This window comes from Elaeis guineensis, chromosome 7 (genome assembly GCF_000442705.2).
Source record: "Elaeis guineensis isolate ETL-2024a chromosome 7, EG11, whole genome shotgun sequence".
Classification (NCBI taxonomy): Eukaryota; Viridiplantae; Streptophyta; class Magnoliopsida; order Arecales; family Arecaceae; genus Elaeis; species Elaeis guineensis.
The window spans coordinates 97,174,406-97,193,152 of NC_025999.2; the positions used below are offsets into that span (position 1 = coordinate 97,174,406).

The 18,747-nt window shown below is 38.2% G+C and overlaps 1 protein-coding gene across 4 annotated transcripts; it reads left to right on the forward strand.

Annotated features, from left to right (window-relative positions):
* Positions 1 to 1,762: 1,762 nt before the first annotated feature.
* LOC140859069 (jasmonoyl--L-amino acid synthetase JAR4-like) lies at positions 1,763 to 8,195 on the forward strand. Of its 4 annotated transcripts, XM_073260407.1 has the most exons (6): positions 1,771 to 2,310; positions 2,860 to 2,887; positions 2,959 to 3,322; positions 3,425 to 3,526; positions 4,597 to 5,420; positions 7,388 to 8,195. In XM_073260407.1, exons 3-6 carry the CDS (start codon positions 3,030 to 3,032, stop codon positions 7,927 to 7,929), a joined length of 1,761 nt encoding a protein of 586 aa, XP_073116508.1. In that variant the 5' UTR covers positions 1,771 to 2,310; positions 2,860 to 2,887; positions 2,959 to 3,029; the 3' UTR covers positions 7,930 to 8,195. The 4 variants fall into 4 exon arrangements, with proteins under 4 accessions (XP_073116509.1, XP_073116508.1, XP_073116506.1 ...); XM_073260408.1 differs by lacking the exon at positions 2,860 to 2,887 and having other exon boundaries at positions 1,763 to 1,876; XM_073260405.1 differs by having other exon boundaries at positions 2,860 to 3,322.
* Positions 8,196 to 18,747: the final 10,552 nt, after the last annotated feature.

The window sequence follows — 18,747 nt, forward strand, 5'->3', positions numbered from 1 at the left end:
CCATCATCAAGATTCCTAAAAACTTGGCGTCCTTTTTCCTTAAAAACCCCTCGTTTGTCTACGTACGTAGACAGGTAATACTTGTTTGAGGGAGAGTCTGATCATTTAGTACTTGTGGAAAGGCATTAATGCTGACCAGCACACACTACCTTCTTTTGCATTTATCGCACCCAATATTAAATTTAGTCGCCTTCTATCACAACTCCTTGATAGTGGGGAAAAAAGTTTGGATTATAAAGAAATAAAAAATAACAGTCAGACTGATGTAGATGTCCTACAAACTAATATCCATATTCACATGTCTAGCGTTATGTCTCTTATAATTAGCAAGTTTGATGTTAAGCATTTCTTGGAGGCAGTTAGTTGGGTAGATCCCAATCATTGCTTCCTTTATACAGTTTCAAATGGCATATTTTATCTTAGCTAAACAGAAACTCCTATTCCCTCGTGCAAGCAAAGCTATTCCATCCCGTGGTTTGATTTGAAACTAAAAATATCCTTGGGCCAATATAACCTCCTTTTCAAATGATTTGGAACTAATCATTCAATAATTTTTAAATCAAAAGTAATCTGAGTCTAAATCCCCCGCCCCACTTTCAAATAATAAAAAATATATATATAAAAAAGAATTGCAAGATGAAGCTGAGCTCTTCTCAGGTCCTCTATTTACGAGCCACTGTTGATATAAGTATAGGGAGTCTCGACGTGGCAACAAATTATCTTTTAACAACCCAAATTGCATAAATATTTTATAGAATTGTATTTCATGTGTCTCAATTTAAAATCTCATCTAAAAAAAATTAATTGAAAGATATTATTTAAATTTTTTGATCCTATGTAAGTATTCAAATTCTTTCCAACAAACAATAAATATGAGATTGAATACGTATCTTCACGAATCCTCACATACTCTCCATATTTAAGCTCTAGCATCTTTGCCAAATTAATAGTCTAAATTCATACAAATCTATTCATAAATATCATGATCAGTTTATGATCAATCTCAATAAATTTGTATTGCAACATTTCCTAATCTACATGAGTTATAAATCGGCTCTGATACTATTATATAGATATATATTTAATTTTATATCAATTATTATTGAAAAAATTTTGGATACTTATAAAAAAATTCAAGGATCAGAATCATATCTTTCTAATTATTTTTTTTAGATAAAATCTTGTATTATGACAAATGATATTATGGCCTATTCAATTCTTAACTTATATAAATTAGAAGATATTGTAATTCATTACAATCAATCACATATTGACACCTATGGATGAAGAATTTAAACGGAAGAGTATGTTATGGATTATTCATTAAAATGATTTTGAATGTTTATGTAAGGATAAAAATTTATTATTTATTATTGAATAAATTAAATAAGGATATAATTACGTTCACCTGCCATCAATGAGAATTCACAAAATTACAATGTTTCCGTATCTGGGGCAGTCTCCTCGGATATGCAGCATCTTTATTGCCGGAAGAGAAGAATCCAACCTCCAACAGAAGCTCTCCGTATCCCGGCTTACGCTATCGCCACTGGATGACACTATCCAGTATCCCACCGGCGACGGTACCTGGTATCCGTGATTTGCAACCGCGATTAAAAAAACATCCACGTCACCCGAGACGTAAGTTGCCCCCAACCGAAGATTGGTATTCTCGCAATTCTTGTAATGTTCAGAGGCAACTCCGGATGAAACTTAACGGTCGTCACGGATCTCCGTCCTATGGCATTATATTGCCGCTTCCCTCCTGAAAGCTTCCCCAAAAGAGAAAAATCTTCCCCAAATCCGACAAGCTCCCTCGCTCGCTCGCTTCGTAGGCGTGTTGAGTTCCACAGTTCCAGTGCCACGCGAACGGACGGTAGATGCTTATGAAATCTCTGTTCCTTGTCTTGTTCTCTGTTTGGACTCCGTTTGGAAGGAAGTCGGCATAGAATCGAGGAGTCCCTGTGATTCTTCGCTGACTCCAGTCCGGAGAATACGGGCTGAGAGAGCTTAGCTCACGGAGCCGCACCTCTTGTTGCCTCGGATTGCTCGCAGTCCAGATGGAGCGAACGAATCGTTTCCACTTCGCTTTGAACTAAGCATTCGAAAGAGACAAACTTTTCCCATAGTTTTTCTTTTGAACGATTTGACACATACCATTGTTTTTCGCGAGTAGATTCCTTCTTTCTTTAAAAGATATCGTGGTTGCTGTGTAAAAGATTACATCCTGCTTACATCGAAGCAAAAAAGTTCATGCTTTGTCTCTGTTGATGTGGGTAGATATCTTCTGCAAGGTTTTCGTTAATTACGGTGAGTTATTTTCGTTCAGTAAATTTGTTATCTCATTAGGAGACGATGTGGCTTCTGTTTAAAAAATCGCGGCTCTCCTTTTTCTGTTTGATGATTTTTGGTGGAATCTCGTTTCGTAGCCGTAATTCAGTTTTCTTTTCCTCCCTTTTTCTCCGTTCCAATTCTGTCATCAACTTGCTCGCAGTTCGAAAGATCTACGACGTTTTTTTCTTCATTGTAGCATAAAGTTTTCTTTGAGTTTTGGATCCTCAGTGAGGACATACGACGCTCTATCTTTTTTCTCTCCGATTCTGTTTTCATTTTCTAGGTGGACAATTTTGTTGCTTTTTTATTTTTGAATTTTGATCATTTTTTACTTGATTAGATGACTTTAGTCTCATTTTGTGGTACGTATTTGTAGCTTCTGTCCAATCTATTACTTTCTTTAACGATAATGCTTCCTGTAAAACTTAGAAAATCTCTTTTTTCTCTATGATGCCTTATTCAGTTTCTTCACGCCAATAACCTTTTTTTTTTTTTTTGTTCTTTTGATGATGATGATGATGAAAGCGGGAGGTGCCCACACGGCAGTCTATTGGTGATGTCAATTACAGTTATTTTTATATTTGGCAATGCTTATCGCTTGAAGTCTTCCATTTTCCTTGACAGGATCCTAAAGGTCGAGCTTCGGCTGGGCCGCGTACTGTAACTTCTTCTACAGTAATCAAGAAGCTCTTAGGATGTTGGAGAAAAATAGGGAATTCGATATTGAGGGTGTGATAGAGGAATTTGAAGCTTTGACCAAGGAGGCTGGGAGGGTTCAGAGAGAGACCCTTCGAAGGATACTCGAGGAGAATGGCCAGGCAGAGTACTTGCAGAATCTGGGACTTGGAGGGAGAACTGATCCTGAGACTTTTAAAGCCTGTGTTCCATTGGTTACTCACAAGGATCTCGAACCTTACATCAAGAGAATTGCTGATGGAGATGCTTCACCCATTCTCACAGGAAAGCCGGTTACATCCATATCATTGAGGTACTTTTTGGATGCTTTCTTTGGCCTACTCCCCATGGGAAATATGTTTGGCATGCTAATAGTTGTTGTTCTTTTTTAACCCCCTATTTTTCCTCACTATAGTTCTGGCACTACACAAGGAAAGCGAAAACTTTTGCTGTTCAATGAGGAATTGGTCCATTCCACAATGCAGATATATCGGTTATCATTTGCTTTGAGAAACAGGTACAAACCTAATCTTCCTAAACGTGGGTCTTATTTCACTTCGTTACATTGTTATAAAGCATTCATCTGTCCTCAAGGTTTTAAGGGTATTTACATCAGATATTTTAATTCAATGTTCTTTCAAAATACATTTTTCGGTTTTTTATCTTTTCAGCTGGCATTTCTATTTAATTCCTGTAACTGTTTTATTATGGAAGCATCATGGGTCTTATTATTTTTGATAGCAAATTGAGGGTTTGACTGTGTATTTGAAGTTGTCATATTCCTTCAGTTTATTGTTCCATTAATGTGCATGTCTTCCAAAGTATCATGTCAATTTTTTGTGTAATCCTTACTGAAAAGTGTGTGTGTTTTTTTTTTGGCCCCCAACTCTGTGTTGGTTTGTGTTCTGGTGAAGAAAGCTTTGGTACATCTGCTGGATGCTTTCATTAATCCTATTTTTGCAACTTACGTTTAAACACTTTTATCCCTTGTATGCTGAAAACCATTTCTTTTCAGTTGATCTAGACCTTTGACATGCTGCCCAATCTAATGTTTAATACCTGGATGAAACTAAGTTTGGATGTCTACATTTAGCGGCCTTCTGGTAACTCTTCTCTAGTTTTCTGGTATACCAATGGCTGTTGATCTATATTTCATTAGGATGAACTCTTCTGTATAATAGAATACCGAAGGCTGTGATAACAAGGGACAGGAAACCCTTTTTAAGTCCAATATTAATTTTTATTTATTTCCTCAGTTTTCAGCAACCAAACCAAGCCAAGCATGCATTCTCTGACTTTTAGAGTGAAATCGCAAATCAATCCTTGAGAAACACTCTCCCTTGCTATTTTTCAACATTCTTTTTTATGAGCAAGACTCAGGATTTGAACCCTGGACCTCCTCCTGGGACAACTCGCAAGCAAAATTTTAGTTTATTGGGCAAAATTAGGGAGTCTGATCCCTTTCTTGCATTTCCTGATACGGACACTCGCAATTCTTCTCAAACCAGGCCTCTCATTTGTCATGCTAATCTTCATTTAACTTCATGGTGAGGTGTGACTAACAATGGGATGTTCTGAATCTTGAAGAGAATTTCCCATTCGGAATGGAAAAGCTCTACAATTCATCTACAGCAGCAAGCAGCTCAAAACAAAAGGGGATCTCATCGCTGCGACAGCCACTACAAACGTATATCGCAGTGAACAATTCAAATCCACTATGAAGGATATCCAGTCGCAATGTTGCAGCCCTGATGCAGTTATATTTGGTTCCGACTTCAATCAGTCCTTGTACTGTCACCTCTTATGTGGACTAATCTACTCGAATGAAGTCCAGTTCATTTCTTCGACATTCGCCCACAGCATTGTTCATGCATTCCGAACATTTGAGCAGGTCTGGGAAGATCTTTGCACAGATGTCAGGGAAGGAGTTCTCTCCAGCAGGATTACTGTTCCATCCATCCGCGAATCAGTTTCTAGACTCTTAAGCCCCAATCCTGACCTGGCTGATACGATATACAAGAAATGCGTGGGTCTCAGTAACTGGTATGGTGTGATTCCAGAGCTTTGGCCAAATGCTAAATATGTGTATGGAATCATGACAGGATCAATGGAGCCTTATTTGAAGAAACTAAGACATTATGCAGGGAACCTACCATTGATAAGTGCTGAATATGGATCTTCTGAAGGGTGGATAGGCACTAGTGTGGACCCCAGATTGCCTCCTGAATCTACAACCTTTGCTGTTCTCCCTGATATTGGCTATTTTGAATTTATTCCTCTCAGGGAGAATCCCAGGGTGCAGGAGTTGGAGAGAAGTGCTTCCACCATCCACTATGCAGAATCAGAGCCAGTGAGTCTCACAGAAGTCAGGGTTGGTGAAGAGTATGAAATCATCATCACCAATTTTGCAGGTAATATGCTTGCTTTATATATGTGCCTGTCTTGTGTGTCTTCTTTTTCCATACTTTTAGATCCAGTACAAGATAATGATGATTTAATTTGACGGATAATATGAGACCATAACATTCACAATGTTGTGCGTGTTGTTATCTAATTTGAAATTGATTTACCAACTTCAGCATAACTCCAGAGACGCAGGCGCTTTACTATCTTTTTTGTTTCTAAGAAGCGGCCCTTAAATTTTCTAAATTCTATCATTTGGTTGGGAAAGCAGTTGGTAGTTTGTTTATTTCTCCTCGTCAGTTAAGCTTGATAGACATTTATAATTGTGCTAATTGATTGTTGACTTCTTCTTTCCCAACACTTACACCTCTTCTTGGGACTTCTTTATGCTGTCTCTGTTCAACTGCAGAGGCACTTAATAGTGTTAACCACGAGGGAGAAAAAGGTGGTAGGAAGACGACCTGTGGCGAAGGGAAGACTTTTCAACTATTGCAAGGAAAACGAGGCTTTTAATTATTGCAAGGAATTCGAGGCTTTCTTTTAAAACTTTGGTATTTTAATTTTTGGGTCCATTTGATCACGTAAACCATAGACTTCTGTAGTTGTTGCACCATCTTGGATATAGAGAATACAACTTTCTAATTACTGGTGCGATGAATGATAAACTTCGAAGCATTTAGCTTATGGAAATGGATAGTTCATTCTAGATTTTTTGGTTGATCTACTGAATATTTTTTTATAAATTAAGGCTACAAGCCTACAACCATCCAGAACATGGTGAGAAAAAATTCTGTGCTGGAGGGATTATGATGGTGATCTTTTAGTAGTCGGTCAACTTGCCACGTGTCATCTAGCCTTTTTTTTTTTTTTTGGCGGAGGGTGGGGGGGAGGGGAGTGTGCACAAGTGTAGCCCTTTTTTTTTTACCATGTCTTTTTAAATGGAGTGATGTGTTTGGCAAGTCAATTAAGTTATTAAGACGGTGGTTTATGTCAGTGTTAGGTATGGAGCAGGTTTGATAGAATAAAGACAAGTATTTGTTTAGAGGATGGTCAGTTGATGAGTGTTTTCATTATTTGTTGTTTGTTTATTGACTAACTAATCTAGCATCCTTCTATTGTTTTAACTATCCTTGTTGTGATTCTAAATCGCATAAAGTTACTTTTAACTGGAATTGAAATGATACAACTAGCAAATATATGTCATTAAAAACCTGTCATGCGTTGGTTTTGCTACATTTATAGACTTGCTTAATGTAAGCATAAATATCAACTACTCAACACAAGTTAATAACATTTTACTAGAACCAACCGCATGCAAATATGTGTTTTTCATTATTTTATCATATGAATCTAAAAAACTGGACATGGTTAGCTATTATAATATTGCTTCATTTTACTGTTTCTCTCTAGATTGCTTTAGAGGAAAGAGCAAAAATAAAGAAAAGAAGAAATATGAGCTGGCCACTTCTCAAAGGAGAGGGTCAGCACTCACTAAGACAACCATGGACACAACCTGAGGGTTGATGTTAATCGAGATGGTTCCGCACAATTTCCTTGGTTACTCCAGAGTTTGAAATTTTGGTCTTGCCGCCTTGAATTGGATTCATACAGCCTGCAATCTTTTGCATTAATGTGACATATTTCTGCAAACTCTTGAACCTTACAAATCTGGTTTTATTGTTTTTTCACGAGCATGTCACCCGAAGATTGTTGCATTGTGGATAAATTTCTTCAACATGTGGCTACAATATCATTTGAGAATCCCTTTTCCTCTTCCAGCCATCCTGTTTCTTCTTCTTTTTCTTGCTCTGCATTTTGACCATAAATGAAGTATTTAATCACACTTGCTCTAGAAAGGTTATCACCAATGAACCGGCGAAGACTTAGCACATTAACAATTCTCCTTGGATCATTTCTTGCTGTAGAAATGTTCAGCCATCATCTTTCAGATGCATGATTCTTGTGGAAATGGCAGGTTTATACCGTTACAGGCTCGGCGATGTCGTGAAAGTAGCAGGCTTCCACAACTCCACTCCAAAGCTTAAGTTTATATGCCGGAGAGGCCTACTTCTTACAGTCAACATTGATAAAAACACTGAGAAGGACCTCCAATTATCAGTTGAAGAAGCCACCAAGCTCTTGGCAGCAGAGAAGCTTGAGCTGGTGGACTTCACAAGCTATGTTGACATGTCAACAGACCCTGGACACTATGTGATCTTCTGGGAGTTGAATGCTGATGCCAGTGATGATGTGTTGCACAGCTGCTGTGATTGCTTGGACCGAGCCTTTGTCGACGCAGGCTACGTTAGTTCAAGGAAGGTGCAGGCCATTGGAGCACTCGAGTTACGAGTTGTCGAAAGAGGGACCTTTCAGAAAATTCTGGACCACTACCTGTGCCTTGGTGCTGCAGTGAGCCAGTTCAAGACACCACGCTGCGTGGGCACATCAAACAGTGAGGTCCTGCAGATCCTGTGCACCAATGCTACGAAGAGCTATTTCAGCACTGCATATGGCTGATGGCAATTTTGCCATGTATCCTGTAATGAGGCTGCTGCATCTCTTGTTTAGTTTTTCCTCTGTATCTTGAGTTTGTAAGTAGTGCAGTGTTCCTCAACCTTCCCAATGTATTGTCATATAAGAAATGAGAGGAAGAATTGGCAACTTCCTAAGTTCTTGTTCTTTTGGCACATTTGATATATGGACGCGATATGCTGAGTAATTTAAGAGACAGCCTTCAATTAGGGACTGTCACTAATCTTTAATGAATGTTTTCCTTGGGTTCCGTTCCACTGAAAGCCTTGTTCTAGACTGATAGCTCTTACCTCCTTGATCTACATCCTAAGTGTCCGATTTGCAACCTGGTGCTTCAGTCTACATCCTTGATCCTTCAATCTGTCCTTTTAGGAGGTGCTTGGTCCATGATCATAATCGAAATCGGCAAAGGAATCGAAATGGTTTAGAATCAAAATTAAAATGACCAAATCTCCTAAAGTGCTTCATTCGTGACCAAAATCAAAATCGAAATTAGAATTGGAATAAAAATTTTAATCCATAGAAAAGAGTAGGGATTGAAGGGGTGCTTGGTTGGGAGGAGTGGGGGTTTGAAATCAAAATCGGAATGAATGACTCCCATTCCAACTGTTTAGTTGGAAGGAGTTCCATTCTAATTCCAATTTCAGAGTGGGATGGGAATGGCTCAATCTAAATAGAATTCATCCCTACTCTCCTATATGAATTCAAATTTTTATTCCAACTTCAATTCAGATTTCGATCACGAATCAAGTACTTCGGAGGATTTGGCCATTCCGATTTCTATTCCAATTTCGATTACGATCGCAAATCAAGCACCTCTTAAGTTCTATGTAGATCAGACCATTCCTATTCTACCTCAGAATCAGAATCAGAATAGGACTCCTCCAAATCAAATGGTTGGAATGAGAACCAAGCATCCCATCCAAGATTGGTATTCTTCTAGTGGTGTTCAATCTAGTGGCTGTGTGCTTAGATCTACTTGCTTAGTGCTTCAGTTTATAGACTCAAGTACAAGTTCAGTCTGCTAAACAAATACACTTTCCTCTGGCCATTGGCATTTGGTGCTTAATTTTGTTTTTTTTTTTGGTAAGACAAAATGGGGGTGGGGTGACCAGCGTAGTAACTTTCTCTAGGCATAACCATGAGAGCTCCCATCCCGCTGAGTCGAGAGATAAATCTCCGTCATTTAATCGATTGCGCAGGGCCTCAAACTTAAGATACAAAGAACGGATGCCAGGCCGTTCCAACCTGGCTATGACCGAAGTGGCCAACTTGGTGCTTAATTAAAGATTGACATTCTTTCAAAATTCCCTTAGGGTCCATTTGATTAGCCCCTAAAAAAATATATTTTTTTATTTTTTATTTTTTAAAAAATAAAAATAAAAAAATAGCAGTTTGATAACAATCCAAAAAATAAAAAATCAAAATAAAAAAATCAAAAATATTTACTTTACATGGAAAATAAATTTTTTATTACTTTCTAAAATTTGCTTCTACTTCTTCTCGATTTATCCCAACTCGCCTCGACGCTCGCCACCTCCTCCCCCTCCCCCTTCTCCTCCCTTTAGCTCTTTGCCTACCTGGCCAGTAAGTGCCGTCGATTGACAGGGCTTGCCACCACCCTATGGGAGATCTCGATCGGATCTCGTCCGATCTCGACGTCGCCAGCCGCTACCGGCCAGGAGGTGGAGACAACAGCGGACGAGGATGCCCATGCTCTTCCGCCTAGGCCGTCGTCCATAGCTTGGCTGAGATGTCCAAAAACACAATGTAGGCCATCCTAAAAACCTTCGACTCCTTCGTCCATGGCTTTCAAGCCCATCTCTCCCACCTCTTCTTCGAGCTCCAAACCTCCTCCTCTTTCATAAAGTCTCGAGCTCCTAAGCCCCTCACGTCAGCTGAGTCCGCCATCCTTCAATCAGTGGAGGACATTTCAGATCCTTCTTTGCTTGTCAAGGTATCCTCCTTACTCCTTTTAGCTTATGATCAGTTGAGAGGTTTTATGTTTTTGAATTGATACTTTGATGTTTTTTTTTTTTTTTTTGGAGACATGCTCGAAAAAAATATGTTCTCCTTTGATGAAAGAAGAGCTCGGGAGGGCTACGTGGACGTTGCTTCACAGTATAGCAGCTCAGGTGTTTGATCTATTATTTTTTCAAAAAATTTATTTTTTTAAATATTTAATTTTTAATTCATAAAAATAAGATTTATAATTACTAGTTATCAAATATATATTTTATATTTTTTAATTTTATTCCGTAATAAAAATTAAAAAACTAAAAATATTTTTTAGAAAATAAGAATCAAAAATTAAGAAGTGTAATCAAAACGCATCCTTATTTGGTCTGTACGAGATGTTTTCTTTAAAGACTTATTACTATTCGGTCTATACTGTATAACCTTTCAATGCCTACCATTAATCAATATATAGATCATAATCATTGATTTGGATGTGGTGTGAGGATATATTTACGCTGTAATCATTAAACAGCGGTCCAGTCGGAGGTGGAAAATTAATTCAGATGGAAGAAAATTTGATCTCTTACAAATATTCAATCTAAAATTGAGCCCTGTCTCTTTCTAAATTAAAAAAAAAAGGGTGCCTTGTCGCTCGCTGTTTGGAAGTATTCAAACAATAATAGGCTTTTGGCTTGTTTGACCTTTAAATAGTAACGAGTTTGGCCTGTTTTTATCTGCGAGAATCCACCTAGTATCGTGGAAAGCAATTATTTGAGATCCAGATCAAAGCCTATTGGACGGTGATCCTGCTTTTGGAGTTCGCGCTCTAGTGGACATGTCCCTTGGCATGATGGAAACGCCGTCTCTTCCTGTTAATTTGTCTTAAGCCTCCAAGGTAGCATAGAAATCTCATGCAAAGAAGTAACTAAATACAGGCACTTGGTTGTTGGATTTCAAAAGGTTACATATCAATCATTTTAACATTTTTTTATGCGATTTCTTGTGTTACTTTAGCAGTGCTGAATAGTTTGCAATTCATCAACAACAAATAATTGAAGACCCATCAAATGGGCCATTGCTGCACCATGGTGAATCAACTCTCTTTTTTAGTTGCAACTTGGTAAGATACTTAAGAAGAATGCACATTGATGTTATCACCGTGGAAGCAGCCCACCTTGAACTATAACAAGAAGTTGCTTTAGGTATTTTTAAGAAAAGTTGGTTTCATGCAAATAATTGAAATCGAACTGCACTCTTGTAAGGCGAATGCTTGGAATGCTTAATAACGTCTTCTAAAATAAAAGGATCCTTATCAGAATTTTTTATCCGTTTAATTAGTTTCGCTGTCACTTTGGCCATCCTACTCCTCGAGGCAGCTACACTTGATATTTGGGGAAAAAGCTTTCTTGCGTAGTGTAAGTAATGTTTCCCAAGACCATAAGACTAGTGCTTTTAAAGTAATCTATGGAAACATAAATCTCCTCATGCTCCTTTTTACGAATGCCATTTTAATTCTATGAACAATCCACTTGCACTTAATGGAAATTTCTAAAAATTATTGCATTGACCAAGTTAAGGTGCATCTTGACTTTACTTTACGACCTCTTCTCACATAATCATGCTGACCGGATGTCCATTCTTTGTGGTGCACTTTTTACCGGGTGATTAGGGAAGAAAAGAGAGTACATAAGTAAGGAACTGTTAGAATATTCCACCAATGGTTGTTGATGAGAAGTAATCAATCGTGGATGGAGAGGATTTTTTCCTATTAGGGAAAGTCTGGATCATAAAGTTTTAATAAAATGGTGATGTTGAAAACCACATTGGAGAAGAAATCCAATAAGGGGTGCATTGATTGGCCTCAAGCCTTCGGCATGGGCTTCACAAGTCAAAGCACGCCCTCCAACTTCACGACAACCTGAGCCCAGCATTTCAAGTAAGAAGGCCTAGGGACGAAGGCCCAAATGTTGTCCACCCCATGAAAGGAAACGCTGTTATTTGCATTTGCACCCAAACGTGGGTCGTTGTGTAAGCTCGTTACGCCAGAGGATTGGTGTTTACTCGACCCAAGATGGGCCACGGATTGGAGATCACACGTACCGCATGCACACGTTACCAACTATCGACCGTAGGTGGTATAAAAAATTCGATATGGAGCACAACATCTTGTTCGATTGATTCACATAGTCATCATTTTTCAATATATATTTAATATTTATAAATTATTTTTTTCGTTTAAAAATTTTATATGACAAAAATATTCATATTTTTGAAAAAAATTATGATATCTTATGATACAATATGATCCAAAATATCATAATTTGATCTAAGATATCATAATATGAAAGAAGTATTTTTGTCCAACTATTTTTTAATATGCATTTAATGAATGCTGATCAGTTTTTTAGTTTGAAAATTTTGAATAATTAAAATACTTTTATTTTTTGAAAAAAATTATGACATCGTGTATTATATTATAATATTTTATAAATAAAAATTATAATTTTTTAGACACAGAATATCATAATATGAATATAAGTTATCATAATTTTTTTAAAAATAAAAAATATTTATCATATAAAATTTTTAAATAAAAAAATAATTTAAAATATTAAATATATATTAAAAAATTTTAATTATGTAAATCAGTTGGATTTGGATAAACGGTGTGCTCCATGTTCTTCGCCGCCTGCGGTGCACAGAGAATTTTGCCTCGGCTGTAATAGTGCGAGGCCAGTAGTAACATGGAGCCACCAGCTGTAATAATGCGAGGCCAGCTTGATTCTTGAATCCTTTAAATCAAAGGGCCCACTTGGCCCAATTTTGGTCCCCTTGGAGCGACTGTGCGTCGCAACTACAGCTGCTTGATCGGGCCGACCCGACTGACCCGAGATCATTAGCGGGCCGCGTGAATTTTAAACTTGCATTCTTTTCTTATAAAACCGACCCGGAGTCCCTTCACTGCTAACCCCTGTTCCTCCTCTCCGTTCTTCCTCCGTTTCCCATCCCAACCACGAAATTCTCCCGTAGAATTGAGAAGACGAGGCAGAAGGCGTTCCAAGATAGAGTGAGAGAGCAATCGTGGTGGAGATGAGGAGGTTTGCGCGTGTTTGTCTCTCTTTCTTCTCTTCGATGCCCTTTTTTTTTTCTTTTTTTTTTTTGGATATCGTTGTTTTACCGATCTTTTCTTGAGTTTTATTGTCTCCATTGGATGCCATTCAAATTTCTAAATTATCCAAGAAACCCATTGTTCGAGTTCTTGATCGGGACAGCCACTTTTGGTTTCTTTTGATTACGATAAGAATTTCTTTATTAGTTTTGATGCAGTGAAAAGAGGGATGCAATGCCTTGCAAGATCGATTTCCCGTTTTGCCATATGAGTGGGATGATCGAGGATGCGGTCAGCAAGGTTGGAGGATCCGCTGCTCGGCCGATTTCTTGGATTACATGGAGAAGCTCAAGAATCATGAGCGATTGGTGTGCTTAAAGGGACTGGAACGGATACTAATGATGATTTTGATCTTGGGAGGATGAAGCAGCTGCTGCAACGACTTGGCAATCCCCACACCCAATTTAAGGTATGCAATGATTTTTTGGGAAAGAATGCTTGTTTTATTTATTTCTTTTTATTGACTGCTGATTCTTCTTTATGTTAATGGTTTTATCAAAGCATCAATGGATGAAACCCATCACGAGAGAGAGAGATTTTCTTCGTATACAACTTTAGAAGTTATATAATGGCGAGATATTGTAGATCGTATATCCGTTTCATGTCAGTGCATGTGCTAAATACTGGTTTATAATATAAATAAAATTAAACCCCGTTTCCTCATGATTTTGGCAATAATAGGGCCAAAGCCAAGAAGTGTAGGAACAAGAGGAGATGCCTCAAAGGAGGGCTTGTTGGCTCTGGAGATTGAGGGTAGCACCGTAGCAGCCGCCCTCCCCTTTGCTTTCTCTGTCCACGGGCCCATATTAACCTAAGCTTGTACGAATCCAACTTGAAGCCAGTTCACGAGTGAAGAAGTTGGTTTCAGAATAATTTGAATCTTTTGGCTTTAACACCCTGCTTCTCTTTTTGGGTATGTTTTCAGATGGTTAATGGATTCATGTTGGCAACTGCTATTCCTATGATTGGTGTATCTTTGGTGCTCCAAATTCAGCTGCATAATGTACATAGCATAGCTGAGTCTTTGTGGCCTTTATAAGTAAATTTTCTTTCAGGAGACAAACATGCAACAGCATGAAGGGGCATCCCAACAATTATCTACACTACTTAATCTACTATAGACACCAACATATATATTATCTGTTTGATGTATATAAAGGCAAGTTTTGTTTTAAGAACATAAATAGATCACTTGTTGTCTTAGGCTTGGCTAAGACCTAATCAAATTATACATCAGATCGTGATCTTGGTCAATTTTTGGAATTTGGTCAAGCAGGTCTGCATATGTGTGTGATATATGAAGCTTATAAGATCCCAATGCAGTCTTATTTCTTAGTCCAAGCAACTCTCATTTGCATATAATTAAGATTTGTTCTTGACTTGGTCTAGAATGCTAGAGGAATCATTCTTGATGCCAGTTGGTAGGAAATCGGAGAAAGGAATTCTAAAATTCTTAGATGTCAATGGAGGTTTGGGACTTCAGTCTGTTTGAAGGAATTTTACCTGACTTATCTCCTTTTCGACTGAGAGAGTTGACTTTTTTGTTGGACTAAATTCTTACCTTTGAGAAATGAATGTTGTTTTTCCTTTTCCCTTATTTTGGTGACTTTTAGCTGACAACATTGATAAAGGGATAACACTGATATTCCATATCCACCAGTTTACTTCTCTGGTGAAAGACCTTAGAACTATTGCACCAAAAAACAGAAAGAAGAAAAAGAAAAACAAGAAGAAGAAGAAGAAGAATATGAACCAAGTCCAGGTATGCTTCAGTTGCAAGTGGAATAGAGCCAGCCATATTGGGAAAATGTTTGCTTACAGGTTTATGCTAAATCCAGAGAGTCCTATTTGAGGTTGGTGTATACCCTGTATACATATCTGGATGAATCTCTTTTGAGCAAAACCCAACACTAGTTGATATTTCACGATAATATAGCAATTCTATATTCCTTATGTTTGTTAATCTGATTATATTTCTTTATCCGGTAGAGTGCTGCAGAAATCTGATTTACTTTTCACCTCTCTACTGCTTTTGTGAAGCTTTATCCTGACTTACAATGGCTTCTTTGCCCTGAGAAGTATGTATTGGTAAGATCTTTTGCTGAAACCCTTTCTCTTGGGTGGGTTGAGGAAGGAGGCAGATGTTTCACTGGCCCTTGTCTCTGACTTACCATCATGTAAAACTTTGAAATCCACGATGTTATCTCAAATACTAATCTAGTTCTCTCTGACATATATTTATAGGTGTAATTTTGAAACTTACTGAAGCATATAAAACTGATAGAATTTGTGTGGTACGGGCTTCAAAATGCAATCTTATATATCATTCAGTTTGCTATTTCATGTTCTTCAAATTTAAGTTGTCATATAAGGCTTTAATATTCCCATATTGGTCTTCTTTTCATCCTATAATTTCCTAAAATTTGGTGCATATTATCATGTGTCCAAATTGGGTTATCTCATGAATATCAGGCGGTTTTAGATTGTGCAAAACTGATTTTGTCTAACTGACAAACATCATTTGCATGTCTTTTTCTCCAAACAAACAAATGGAAAATAGGGGCACCCTTGTTGTCAAATAGCCCATGTAACCCTAGGGAATGTACCCTTTGATTGCCTACACAATTGCACAGGCAACTAGTCAACTACCAGTGCAACAGACTTTATACAAAAATTCCTTCATGTATTCCAAATGTTGGTTGAAGCTTGCATTGTTTCATAAAATTATCCAAATTATGTGATTTTAGGATACATTGACAATAATTAATGCATGAAGACTTCCAAGTCTATCATGAAACTGTCGTTTGTATTAATCTTAAAGAATAAGGGTATACAACATCGATGTTGTCTTGGCTCCAATTGAAGAGCACATTCATACGGGTTCATGTATATTATACATGATGTTTCTACTTCGATAACATCAGTAAGACTGGTATGTTACTGCTATCAATTAAATACAATATAAAAAACATGAAAACAGAGCACAATACAAGAGAAGTAGTAGGAAAATGAAAACTATAAGTTATCATTTCCCAAAAAAGAGAACAAAAGAAATTGCCTTAGGCTGCTTGACCTTTGAAGAATCATTATGAAGCACAATCAGATAAAGATTACCACAAATAAACTCAATTTTATGCAAATCACGAATCTTGAGTCTTGACTTCAACTGCAGACTGGAAATACCATATGTTTTAAAAAACTGCAAAGAGGAATCACCTACAAATATCGAAAAGAAATATCCTCTTGATAATTGTAACTCCAAAATGGGGGAAAAGGTAATGAAAAAAGCTCCAATATTTTTTTTCTAAAAAAAAAACCTTTAGGTTCTGTGGGTTGACTGAGCCTGGGCTTAACTGGGTTGGACACTGAGTCATGCAAGTCCTGTATACTTGGGCTGGGTTGGGCGAGCACCTGATAGAAATGGGTGGTTAAGGTGATGGCCAGTTGCCTAAATGGGTGCTGAGTTCTGTAAGAAGTACTCACTCAGTGGGCTGTCTAGTTTAACTTATCAATAATCACAACCAAAACATTCATAAAATTATTGTTATTCTGTTGGCTATAATTCATTAGATACATTGGTAAGGGGGGCTAATATGGTATTTCTGGCCACGCAAATATTTATATAATCCAATGGTGGATCCTAGGGAAGGTGCCACAGAGACCCACGCATGGAGAATTCCTTTTATACTTCCACAGAGGATTCTCTTTGACTTCTAATACCAATTTGGGAACTACTGAGGAAAGAGAGAGGGCTTGGGCTTAGGCTTTCAAAGAGAAATAATAAATGAAAAGAAACAACTTGTAGACCTTTAGTATGAATCAGAAAGGAGCTGAAATTTTGTTCTTCTATGGTTATTTTATCTTTTTCATCTTTATCTGTTTTCTTTTTCTCACCTTTCCTGGATCTGTGAACTTTCATATGTACATGTTAAAAAATTCTCTTACTTTTGAACTACAAATCATTAGGATTTTTGCAATATGTGCATATCCATAGGATTATAGAGACAAGACGTATTTTATTATTTAGTTTTTTGGCAATGTGCTTGTAACTTTTTTATGTCTTAAACTACTTTATATTCTATATTGTAAATTTCTAGTTTTTCAGTTGTCTTAGTCATGTTGCTCTATCTAATTTTCTAATTGTTCTTTTATTCCTTTGAAGTGAAACAGGATGAGCTTTCATTCTAGCATAAAAGAGACGTCATCAATATTGACATAAAAAAGTTTTTAAAACTCCAATTTGCTCTATTAATCCTTCATATACATTTTGTTTTCTATTTTTTCCAATTATAAAGGTTAGGATGATCTCATTAATTTAAAGAATACATTTTTTTATTAGCGAATGAAGTATGGTTAGGGATGTCAATGGGTACCCTACTCAATGGGTACCCGCCCTACCCATTGGGTAGGGTCGGATTTTTTTTGTTAAAAACCCACCACAGGTCGAGTTAGGGTCTTGTTTTGAAAACCCCCAGCGGATAGGGTTGGGTTGTGGATTTACCTCTAATTCTATCCTATCCGATCTGTTATGTATAATATTTACTAAATACCCCTCTATAATAGCATATCTACCAAATATACTACATTATATTACCAAATCGTTAGGGACTTAGGATTTTTTTTGCTATAGTATGAATCTATTTGTATTGTACAGATTGATGGTTGAAACAGATTTTAGAATTTGTTTGATAAAAAATAGGTGTGAAACTTAATAAATTTGAAACATGTTTGATTTGGTAGTGTTTGCATTATGCATTTGCTTTGGTGGGTTGTGGGTAGGGTAGGGTATTACTCATTACCCGCATGGCTCGGATAAGGATTCAAAATCCTTACCCGCCATGGTGGATAGGGTCGGGTGGTGGGTAGGTAGGGCTGAAACTAGATCGAGCTAGGTCAGGCCATACCCTAACCGAGCGCGGTTCAAAATTTTTTTGGGCTTAAGTCCGATTTTTAGAAAAAACCAACCTGAGCCCAGGCCGAGGCCGATTGGGCCAACCCGAGGGCGGAGCGGCTACGTCAGGCTCTCATCTTGGATAGCCCGGATGGGGTGGCATTGCGTCGGCAATCATCCGGACGTGGCTTTGCTTGAAGAGGAAGCAGGAGGCATGAGGGATGTCGTGGAATGGTAGTGGAGGCCCAGGTAGGGCTCGAGGTCGTCGGATTGTTCTCGCAACGACCTCGTTGTCGTCCTCGTGGAACCTGTAGATCGTGACGCGTCGTAGTAGCCGTAAGCTTATGGATGAGGTCGATGAGGGTGTCACAGAGGAGTTTGATGTCACCACCAAGGAGGAATTGGAGGTGCGAGATTGCCTATACGACGAGCTTCTAGGACTGGATGGCGCTGGGATGGAGAGGGCGGGTCCTCGCTGCATGTGGCTCGATGTCGATGATGACTCCAATCGATCCTATGGAGGATGGCGTAAAATGGTTTGCCGGAGGGGCGGGAGTGGATTAAGAGTAGTGAAGGGCACTGGGCCGCTCGTTAGCCCGGAAAAAATTACAAACGGACTATGTCAGGCACGGCCCATTTCTGGCCATTACAGGCCGTGCTTGGCATAGCCGTTCGATCCGTTATGGGCGTGGGGTGCGGGCGCAACAGTCGAAGGAGGGCAGAGGGGATTCTCGGGGGGCGGCTTTGGCGCAGATGGACGGAGGCTCGAGGGAGGGGAGGGGGG